At 39.1% G+C, this 12,459-nt stretch overlaps 1 protein-coding gene across 8 annotated transcripts in view; it reads left to right on the top strand.

Annotated features, from left to right (window-relative positions):
- Positions 1-12,459, top strand: part of LOC126424880 (zinc finger protein 501-like) — a 141,071-nt gene that overhangs the window by 7,027 nt on the left and 121,585 nt on the right. For all 8 annotated transcript variants that reach the window (XM_050087710.1, XM_050087711.1, XM_050087709.1 and 5 more), the window contains one exon: positions 6,248-6,310. In XM_050087710.1, the coding sequence (XP_049943667.1) occupies positions 6,248-6,310 (63 nt within the window). The remainder of the gene's footprint in view (positions 1-6,247; positions 6,311-12,459) is intronic.

Consider the following 12,459-nt stretch of genomic DNA (forward strand, 5'->3'; position numbering starts at 1 on the left):
GTTTTCAAACTTTTGCTTTACACCTACAAATACTGTGAATGCAGGTTTCTTTCATCACTCCATCTTCAAAGATATGTCTTGGGGCCAGTATTACTTTGTGTGTTCCTACATTTCTGCAGAACCCGAACTGGTTTCCTCTCAGATTAGCTACTGCCCGTTGTGCCATCCTTTTGTAGGCAGTTCATGTTAGTATTATGCAACAATGAGTTACTGAACTGATGTTTGCATAATACTCACATTTGTCAACACCTGCTTTCTCTGTAACTGTACAATTGTTACAATTTTTTCTTGATGTCTGGAGGTCTTTCATGTGTCTCAAGGATCTTGCATACCATGTAGAGTAATTTGTTCACTGTTGGTGCTACTCAAGATCCCAGTTATTCTAAGGGAATGCTATCTGCTCTGGGTGTCTTGTTTCAGTTTAGGTCTTTGAGTACTCTGTCAAATTCTTCTTGCAGTATCACATCTTCCATTTCATCCTCCTCTACTTCCTCTTCCCCTCCTGTACTGTTGTCTTTAACTTCATTTCCCTCGTATAGCCTCTCAATATATATTCCTTCCACCTATCAGCTTTAGCACTGGTTTGTCATCTGAGTTCTTGTTATTCATAAAGCTGCTTCTCTCTTTATTATACCTGCACCTATCTTTCTGATAGTCAAGCATTCATCTAGATCATGGCATATCTGCTCTAGCACTTCCTGGTTGAAGTTCCTGTCAATTTCATTTTTCAGATGTTTACTTGTTTCAGTTGTTGCAATTTTATATTTTCTCCTTGACTTGGGAGCTATTTGACCCCCATTACCCTCACTATTCACTTTCCAAGCTACTCATCCCTTTTCTATTTTATTTTATTTATTTATTTCCCGTGTTTCTGTCAGTCATCTTCTAATTCTCTCTTTTTCAGTGTTAGCCGTCTTGAATTGTTTCAACTTATGCAAATCTCCTTGATTTCCTATCTTTTTGCCCAGCTTTAGTCTCCATTTCATAACCAATATATTATGAACAGAGTCCACATCCTGTAAAAGTTTCACAGTTTAAAACCTGGTTTTTAAATCTCAGATTGCATAATAGTATGATGGTCTGAAACCTTCCAGTGTCTTGATATGTTTTCCGTATATAAAACAATATTTCATTGCTCTTAGATAAGTTATCTGCAATGCTTAAACTCTGTACAAAATAGTGGCAGGTGGCTTTCTCTTTCATTAATTTCTCCTAACATTTCTCATACTATTTTTCTTTTTTTTTCCTTAATCTTGCTTCATTATATTACTGTCAACCAGTACAGTTAATTTTATATCTTTCTTGATGTTCTGAATTCCTTGTTTCATCTCATCACATTTGTTTCTCAGTTTCATCATAGTCTGCAGATCTAGTAGGCCTTTTATACTTGTACGACTGTAGTGGATTGTAGTTTTCTGTATATATTGCCTTGGATAGTTGGTTCACGATGCTGTTTATAGCAATTCACTCATTTTTTTTAATTTTCTTGCTCATTATTGGACATACTCCTGCCTAACACTTAATAACTTGTCTTTTTACACTCATCTTGGTAGTGTTCTTTGGTTGACATTGACAAGATAGTATGTTATGGTATACATCTAATTTTAAATTTTCAGTTTTGTTTATAAGTAGGTGTTATGCAGTAATGACAACTGTACTGTTTTACTTACTGTTTCCTGACAAGGTTTTCACACATCCTCTCCAGCTGCATTTCATTTAATGTCGGAAAGAAATAAATGGATTTCTGTTGAAAGATACACTGAAATGTGTACGAGATCTCATCTGGTGATGTTTATTATATATTTTAAATTACAAAAGGTAAAATACTCTCTCTGCCTTTGAGTGTCTTCTGCAGTTGAGTTTCAATTAATGTGTATCATTGTTTTCAATTTGTACATTATAGAATGTATCTCTCCTTTTCTAGTTTTTCTGTTCCTCAAATTCAGTAGAAACAGAATGAAGGATACATAATGTGTCTACCCTGTTGCTCTACCTTGGTTTGTGTTCAAGAGGTAAAGTGGGTTGCAAATCACATTTGAAATTTTTCACAGGCAAAAGAGTGGCTTCTCATTATCTGTAGAATCTGCTCTCAGGTATATTCCATTCTTAGTGCTGAACTGTTCTGTCAACTCTTACCCCATAGAGCCACCATGTATTCGAAAGTAGCTATTAGATATTGACACTGAACTGACTGTTTGTTTGTATCTTTGATTTTTAATTATGTTTCATGAGAAAAGGGAGTGTTGTTACTCTTGGGGCTGTAGCACTTGGGGGATGGTGGAAAATTGTCCTTGACACACTCAGTAGTAAAGTGGTGGGACTGAGTGAACCACTTTTCAAGAAAAATTATACAGACTACTGTTAGACTAAAGAGTGTCAGGACTAGGGAAAGTCATTCATTCAGACACCTTGTTGTAAGAGTCGTTGTATAGAATCCGCAAGACTAAAAAAATCCCCCTGTTTGGATTATTCATTTGTTATCAACAAACACTAGATACTTTATGGTTTCTGTTGAAAAAATGCTTTATTTTATGCTGTACCATGGAAGGATTATATAAGTTATTATTTATCTTTATTCATCCAAGAACCATCTCACAATGATATAGGAACTGTCAAGGTAATACAATGCAGGTCAACAGCTCAAAATATGCAACACATGTAATACATAAAATGCCTTATGGGGTTAGGACAAGTTGGCAGCTGTGGTCACAATTAAGGAACCATCCACACTTTTGTCTAAGTGATTTAGAAAAACCAAATCAAGATGAATGAACAGAGAAACTCCACCCTCTTAAATATGAGGTCAGTGTCATAACAGCTGAACTGCCACATTTCGTTGGCTCCTATTGTGCAATGTCCCCTGATTTACAAATAATTTGTTTCAGGTAACTTGTAATATAAAACATAAATTTGTTGTTAATTGCAGCACACACTAAGTGCACCAGCTGGTTCCTTCTGAACGGTGTCCCTTGCATCAACTGCAGTCTGGCCAGAAAGCCAACTGCTTGCCCGCATGTATTCAGCTATGCTCTTCAGTCCACCTGAAAAACTGAGTCAGCATCCCCCCATGATGAGTGAAATGTGGAACTCTGGAGAATAAAAACACATTACTATTATGCATTTTATGTCTTGACACTTGATTTCCCTGTGAAAGCAATAAACCATGATATACTGAAATGTTACATGGTGTTGTAGTTATCCCATTTTATTACTACCCACTACTCTGATTCCTGCAAGTACTCTTTCATTGTGTAGTATATATTACTTGTGAAGAATGTTTCAGCTTTTTTTTTAAAAAAAACATGTGCATCTTAACAAGCTTTTTCATTTGCTCTGGCAATTTTTTTCCCTTCAAGATCATAACCATAATGCTTAGTTATACTAGCGCATTTGACATTCTGTTAAAATATTATGGGTTACATTCATGCCAATTCATGTACAACATTGTATTTAGATAAAAGACTAAAAGAAAACAAGACATAAATAGCTGACAGTTGGTGTTCATACCTAAAAGTGTTGTGTTTGTTTCACAGTCTATAGATTTATCATCTGTGCTAAATATGACAGAGTTATTTCCTCTCTCTAGCTGAAGATATGCATGATATCCCTGTTTAGTCCTATTTGGTATGGGTCCCAACATATGAACAATATTCTAGAATGGTTGCATGAGTGATTTGTGAGCAATCTCCTGTGTAAACTAATTGCATTTCCTTAGGATTCTGCCAATAAATCGAAGTTCACCACCTGCTTTCCCCATGAGTGAGCCTGCATGATCATTTGATTTCATATCCTTACAAATCGTTACTCTCAAGTATGTGTTTGACTTGGCTGATTCCAGCTGTGACTCACTAATACGATAGTCATAGGATAATACGACTTGGCTGACTCCACCTGAGAGCCACTGATATGATAATCGTTGGATAATATATATTTTTTTCATTTTGTGAAGTGCACAATTGTTCTTTTCTGAACATTTAAAGCAAATTGCAAATCTTTGCACCACTTTGAAATTTTATCAAGATCTAACTGAATATTTATGCAACTTCTTTCAGATAGTATTTTACTATAGATAACTGCATCATCTGCAAAATCTCTGGGGGTAATATTAATATCAGACTTTTTGCAGATGATGTGGTTATCTACAGTCAAGTACTGCTTGAAAGAAGCTCCATAAATATTCAGTTAGATCTGGACAAGGTTTCAAAATGTGCAAAGTTTGGCAACTTGCTTTAAATGTTCAGAAACGTACAACTGTGTGCTTCACAAAATGAGAAAACTTTGCATCCTATGACTATAATATCAGTGTGTCACAGTTGGAATCAGCCAACTCGTACACATACTTGAGTGTAACCCTTTGTGGGCATATGAACTGAAATGATCACATAGGTTTAGTTGTGGAAGCAGGTGGCAGACTTTGGTTTATTGATAGAATACTGAGGAAATGCAATCTGTCAACAAAGGAGATTGCTTACAAACAACTTGTTTGACCCAGTCTAGAATATTGCTCAAGTGTGTGGGACTTGCACCATTTCGGATTAATGGGGGATATTGAATTGTATGCAGAGAGCTGCTGCACAAGTAGTCACAGGCTTGTTTTACCCACGGAATAGTGTCACAGAGATTCTGAAGAAACTGAACTGGCAGACCCTTGAAGATAGACATGAACTATTCTGAGAAAGCCTACATACAAAGTTTCAAGAACTAGCAACAGTTAATGGCTCCAGGAACATACTACAATCCCCTACATATTGATCACATAGGGATTGTAAGGGCAAGATTAGATTAATTACAGCATGCACAGATTCAATTAAACTATTATTCTTCCTGCTCTCAACATGTGAATGCAACAGAAAGAAACCTTGACAACTTGTACTCTGGTACATACTCTCAGCCATGCATTTCACAGTGGTTTGCGAAGTGTAGATGTAGATACACCGAACATAGTTTGCTACAATGCTTACAAAACTTTGTGGATCAGTACTCCAGGTGTGGAGATACAGGGTGACAATTATTGAACTATATGAAATAAAATCATCAGAACATCTGAATGGTTTGCATTAGGACGTTCAAACTGCACAGTTGGCCACAGGGTATGAGGGAATTAGTATACGCATGATTGGTTTGGTTTAGCAATGAAGTCCTCTTTCATTTGGATGGGTTCATCACTAAACAAAATTGGCATGTTTGGGCGACTGAGAATCTGCATTTCTTAATCGAGAAGTCTCTTCACCCTCAACAGGTGACTGTGTGGTGTGCAATGTTCAGTCACAAAATAATCAGTGCAATATTCCTTGATGGCACAGTGACAACCAAACGATATGTGAAGGTTTTGGAACATGATTTCATCCCCATTATCCAAAGTGACCCCGATTTCGACAAGATGTAGTTCATGCAAGTCGGAACTACTCCCCATTGAAGCAGGAAAGTGATGTCCTGGTGGAGCACTCTGGGGGCCGCATTCTGAATCTGGGCTACCCAGAGGCCACAGTCATGGGCCTCGATTAGCCGCTATATTCTCTCAATCTGAAAACATTTGAGTCCTTTTTGTGGGGCTACATTAAAAACAAGGTGTGCAGCAATAACCCCAAAATCATTGCTGAGCTGAAAACAGTCATTCAGCAGGTCATCGGCAACACCAATGTCCCGATACTTCAACAGGTCATGCAGAATTTTGCTGTTCCTCTGTGCCACATCATTGCCAATGATGGCAGGCATATTGAACATGCCATAACCTAAGTCCAAATGTCTGTAGTGATGTTTACATGTAGAATATAGTGTGTGCACACCATAGTTTGTAACTAATTTATATTTTTTATCTACTTCAATAATTGTCACCCTGTGCTTTATAGAATGGGTAGCTAACATGATGGTCATTTCATTTTGATTTGAATTTCCAAATATTTGCACGTTTTTATTCTATACATAAAGGCACTGAGTAAGAAAACCATTTTGATTCTTGCAGGCTGAAAGTAGTGTGAGTAAAATCAAGCTTAGTCCCCTAGTGACAATCTATGTATGTATCGAACAATTAAGATTTCAAGGATTGGCTTAATTGTCGACTTCTAGCCAACAATAATAAACTGGTTGAAACTTCAGTGAAACAAAATTAAAAAATGCCCATTGAAATACATGCTGGAATTCCTCAGTACACAAATACAGAACTTGTCACATACTTTGTTAAGGTGCATGATTTAATCTCAGATTGTTCTTTGCAATTTGTCTTCATTGTAGCATTTATGTTTTTCAGAAAATGGCAACGCCAGAATGTGGAAGTTCTGGTGGTGGCACGACTTTCGTCAAACAAGAGCTAGTAAGTAATTTTGCTGTGAGCAGTCATGTTGTTTATTAACATTTATGCAGTCAGTCAAAAATAAAACCAGCAACTGTTTTTCAAGGAAGTAAAAAGAATAACTCTTACTGAAATTGTTTATCATTCAGTCCAACCTCATAAAATTTCAAATATGATTTATTGATTGAGGCTGTTATCAGGTATCTTAAGATCATTTGTTACTCAGACCTGTTTCGGTGCATATAAGCCATCTGCATTGGAACTCACTTATTTTTTGAAACCTGGGTACAAGTTTGACTGTTCTTCTTTCTTATTATTTTAGGTCAAAAACCTATATCTGCATCTACCTAACTTAAGACTTGAATCCAACAAGGTGGCATGTCCCACAGTTTATGGCTTATCAGGATAACATGTTTTTTGCCATCTTGCTTGCCTTGGTGTGTTGTTCGTAGAATATTTTCACCCAAACGCTTACATCTTGACTGCTATCTTGTTTTGTCAGTTTGTAACAACCAAATTAACTATTAATTTTTTTGGTTAATCTGGCAGCTGGTTCTCTCTCTCTCTTTCAACATGGTTTTTTTTTAATTTCACACCCCAGATATCTTTGAAAAACAGAAGTGTTAGAGCTCTCAGTGTTTTTACAATTGATGTTATTGAGATATTTTGGTAGTCTTCATGCACTAGCATTGTTTGTTTATGGTGTACTTGTTCCACAGATCCATAATAGGCATGCAAGTTGTTTGTATGTGGTACAAGTCAATACATGAAATATACGGTGCATTAAAAAAAGTGTTGAAAAATTTAAGAAGTGGTCTTACTCTTTGAAACAAGAGAATAGGTCTGATGAACGTGGTTCCGGGTCACATGCTTTCATAATGTGATGGCATCCATGACAGTAAGTCCCTTTGATGCTCTTTGGAACAGGGAATTGAACTTCCTTTGATACCTACCATTTTGTTGTGCTTGCTGTTAATACACAATCATGCAATGTCTGCATAACATTGACTCGAGCAATGTAGATCAATTTCTTCGAGTGTCCCCATAACCAGAAGTCCAGGGGCTTGACATCTGGGAAATGAGAAGGTCAATACATTGGGCCTCTTTGACGGATTCAGTACTCTTGAAATGTTATCACCAGATGTTCACAGACACTGCTGTGAGAATGTGTCTGTGTGCCAACATGTGTCAACATTATTTGTAGTCTTTGCTGAGATGTCATGTACTTGATCACTGCTGGCAAATGTGTTACTGAGAGACTGAGCCCCATTTAACCATTGTAGTAGTGTGCATGGCTTTATTAATCTGTTGTGAAGAATGCCTGCCTATACATTGATCAAGAAATGGTACTGATACCTACTTCCTGCAGTTGGATGGGAACTTCCATCAGCACACACCATGTTTATTGGACCGGTTTATTGGAGCTGTTGACCTGTATTGACACTTTTTAATGGCCTGTAAATATCAGTGATGTAAATACCCATATTACAACACAATGATAACACTGAAATAGTAGTATTAAACATTAAAAGGAGTGGTGTATCCAGCATAATTTTTTGTTTACTGCTGTAGATTAAAATAAACATTGTCACACAAGCTTATTAATGCATGTGACACAAAGTTAAATGAAACAAGGAAAAAAGTTGATAGGGATGTCATTGTAGACAGTGAGAGGTAGAGAAGGGTGATTAGGCAGCTCAACAAATGCTCATCATCTGTGAAGGGCTGAAGTGTTACATGCATGCCATTTAGGCAAATGACATTTCACACTACTTGTGTAGTACAAATGTGACACAATAATATTAAATAGGTAGTAAGTCATGGAACATATACTGTGCACAGGTGTTTGTTTGTGTATGTGCAGACATTAAATGGGAGGTACGGAAGATGGGAAAAGAGCAAGGTGTGATTAAATAAAGGGCTTCACCTGCTGTGGATGGGATGCATTATGTTTTGGCATCACAGCTTGGTGGTGGGTTTACCATCAGACAGCAACTGCACTCTCCAAGAATGAAAACAAAAGACAAGAGTGTTTCATGACAAATGAAAAATATTGTAATCTTGATTGTCATGTTTAGCCTTCAAGGTGTATATGATATGTAAAGTTGTGTTTTACTTAAATTCACAGCTCATTCTACTTATCCGTACACCCATTCAAGGAAATACGTGTTTGTAAAAAGAAAGTAGTGGATGTGCATTTTCGTGATATGAGCAGATCTTCTTTTGCACCAATAACAGCTGCAGAATGTGATGAAGTCAAGCCTTTTGTCAGTTACACATGGCATTTCAGAGGTACTGGTTAGCAGGACCTCTGTTCAAGAGGTCAGATTAAAAGAAAAAGATAAATACGTCAGATATTATGTTGAATGACAGATCTCATGAAGTTTTCTGACTCAGCTTCAACTACAAGGAGCGAGCCAGCTGCTACATAAGACCCTAAACCAACAAGAAAAATACTCCAGGGTATAGGGAAGTGGACACATCACTACGAGAGATACACAACTGCCATGATATGAGGTGAAGCAAGAAGTGAATGTGTTTGGAATGTGGGGTTGTATGGCTAGGAGACCCGGACTCTGAGGACCGAGGTAAGGGAAATACTGGATTCTTTTTAGATATGTTACAATCAAATCCTGGAAATCAAATGGACTGATAAGATAACAAATGACAAAGTCTTTAAAGGTGTTTACAGAATACTGTTGAAAAAATAAGAGCTCATCTGTTGAGACACAAGGGTCTCCTAAAACCAATAAAACATGGGTGTGTCAATGGAAAAGAATTAGGGTAAGACCATGACTAAAGTACGCAGATCAAATTATGAAAGATGTTGGCTGTAATTCCTATGTGGAAATGAAAAAGAAGGTAGAAAGATGTAAAGATGGGAGATCTGATGCCTTTCAGTCCTCAGATTGTGCTCTAAGGGATGGCATGTATTATGAAGATATTGCAGCAAATGCCTGTTCTGAATGTAAGTTTCTGGGAATATAATTATATAGATGATGGACTATTGTGGAGTCAGCAATTAGCATATGTAGTGAATTAAAATCTATTGCACCATTGAACCTACTCCTGTCTTATGGAATTGTATTGTGGAATGGGAGCTGCCAGATCAATATAACAAGGGTCTTTGTACAAGAGAAGAGGCTAATGAGACTTATGTGAAAAGTAAAGCCCAGGGACATCATACAAAAACCTGATTAATAGCTGTAAAATTATGATTATGCTGGCTGTATTTTATGTTGGCAAAAGAAGACCCTAAAGCTAGAAATAGGGATATCCAAATGCATGATTCCTATGTAAGACACTGAACAGACTTTTTTAGAGTCAGAGGAGGCTGACTTTAACAGCAAATGTGGTAGTCTGGTTATCAAGGGAACAGTACTTTTTTATTCACTTCCAAATTAATTGAAATTGATGTCAGGAGGAAATTTTAAAAATGGTGTGTATCAAAATGTCCATATAATATGGAACTAAGATGAATTTGACTTAGAAATGTAATGAGTTCTTCTCACATGTAATTACAAATATTACACACAGATATAATAGCAATCCTCGATTTTCTATTGTTTGACACATAGCTATAATTCAGAACTTTCTCTCTTTATGTGATGTGGAATGTTAACTTCGTGAAATGTTCCTTTTGTCCGTGTTGTGGGTTGGCAGGAGAGCCAACATCGGGTTACTAGAGGAAGCCGAAAGGCATGCATTTTAGCTCACGCAGGCTGGCATGAGGTCTGGAACAGGACAAGGAAATTAGACTTTAGAAAAAACGGACGTAGCTGGTGGAATACTTAACTTTAATCCATAAATGGTGGTTGACTGTACATTATTCACAATATCAATAGTAACTGAACATGGCGCCTTGCTAGGTCGTAGCAAATGACGTAGCTGAAGGCTATGCTAACTATCGTCTCGGCAAATGAGAGCGTATTTTGTCAGTGAACCATTGCTAGCAAAGTCGGTTGTACAACTGGGGCAAGTGCTAGGAAGTCTCTCTAGGCCTGCCGTGTGGAGGCGCTCGGTCTGCAATCACTGATAGTGGCGACACGCGGGTCCGACGTATACTAACGGACCGTGGCCGATTTAAAGGCTACCACCCAGCAAGTGTGGTGTCTGGTGGTGACACCACAGTCCGTATGTCAGCACTTCTTATGGTGTTGCGTGAAGTCACACATGCAGTCGCAACCGGAATCTGTGCACTGTTGTTGGCGTGTGACATGTGAGACAAATTATGTGACATACTGCTTCACAGATTTCTTTGGACACTTAGATTGGTAGTCACAGAATGATTCTCTGATACGCAAATAAAATCAGTCTAAATAGGGACTGCCAGCCTCGCTTAGATATTGAGACATAGTTAAACCTTTGACTACTCCAGTGTCAATAATCAAAGCCTTACAACAGTCTGGCCACTTTCAGAAAGATTCCTATGCGTGGTGACTGCTTGGAATGTGTTCACTGCTAACAGTAGATGCAGGAGAAGCTGGCTGCAGTTCATGAACAGCTGAATGTGCTTTTGGCTATGGTCTATCACATTCAGGCTGCTGTCTTGGTTTGTAGTGGTGGTGGAGAATCTTGCACATCACGTGGGACACTTCAGGTGTTACTTTTTTTACCTGTGGGCTTTGCTGCTGAGGCATCTCCTAGTGTACGTGACACAGTGGATCTGCCCTCACTACAGTGTGAATGGTGGGTGGTAATGCATTCATGTTGCTCAGGGTGGAGGGCCGATGTTGGGACTGGCCATCTGGCTTCGCCCATTCACCCTGTGAGTTGACAGATGGCAGCTGCTTCAGCAGGGTTCAAACTGGCACACGGGAAAGGGGGAGGGGGTTACTAGTTATCGGGAACTCCATTGTTAGGCGTGTTGTGGAGCTCATTAGATTGATAGTGTTCAGTGCTGGAAGGAAAGCCAATGTCTTGTGTCCTCGCCAATGGACGCAGCCGGAGCTGGCATGCTGAGACAGTTTCTGACTGGGGGCACAAGGTGTGCTTCGTAGTTCACTGCCAGCCACAAGCACAGCCCAATCAGAAACCTCTGCACCACTGCCAGTAAGATGGACTTCCACACCTTGATAGGTGGCAGCTACAGGCAGCAACAGATAGTTCTTGTTCGGCTTTGGCATACAATAGTTCCAGTACAGAGGTCCGAGGTTGCTGTTTGTAGCTACAATTCATAGTGGAGATCAGTCTGCGAGACTTAGTCTACAACTGGTGAGCCATAGCTTTCGCACAGGAACAAGTGTTTACTACAGTGATTGACAGTGTGGCACCCAGGATGGACATAGTCTTGTTGACATCCTATTTAGTAAAGCACACCTTGCCAGGCCACTATTTAGTTGTATCTGTCTGCAATCACATCCAGTGAGTTGCTGTACAACTTCAGTTAAATATCGCAGTACAATAAAGTTTATATTCCTGTGTCACTAATTTATTTGCACTGTCACAGTTCCTCTCTCTAGCTCAGAGCACTTAAACCTAATACGTCGTGTGCGAGCCGTTCTACGCAGACGATCCACACACGTACACAATGACCACTCAGTATGTCTGCCAGGGGGCCTCATCAGAGATGTGGAGGTGGCCTTGCCTGTGCCTTCTGAGCATGCAGTGTGCAGTTATCTGGAATTGTGGCTCACATTGTCACTGACAAATCGGTCCTGAGGCCATCCTCGTTTCTTACAGGTGGCTGGCAGAGGTGGTGAAGATTGCTGTCCTCGTGTGCAGGGTGCAAGCGGAGCTCGCAATTTGCAGCATCCTTCCTAAAGTTGACCAGGTCCTTTGATTTGGGGCTGTGTGGAGGGTCTCTGCCAAAGGCTTCATCGACTCTGTTACTGTCTTGGCTGCAGATTTCTGGACCTGTGTTGTTGGGTGGGGATTCATAGGACACCCCTTCATAGGTCAGGGGGTGCACTACATCAGGGAAGCTGCTGCTCAGGTTGCAGGATAGTTGTGGAGGGTACACGAGTGTTTTCTAGGCTAGACAGTAGTTTGAGGTACTCTAATGAACACTAGCCAGGCAGTATGCAGCAAACAAAGTTAGATCGCATTCAGAGTAACACCACTTCAACTCTCAAAATTTTATCAATAAACTGTGGAAGTATTTGTAACGAAGTTCCCAAATTTACTACCCTCCAGGAAAGCTCTCGCAGTCAAATTATTCTTGGGACTGA

The sequence above is a fragment of the Schistocerca serialis genome, chromosome 10 (assembly GCF_023864345.2).
Source record: "Schistocerca serialis cubense isolate TAMUIC-IGC-003099 chromosome 10, iqSchSeri2.2, whole genome shotgun sequence".
Taxonomy (NCBI): Eukaryota; Metazoa; Arthropoda; class Insecta; order Orthoptera; family Acrididae; genus Schistocerca; species Schistocerca serialis.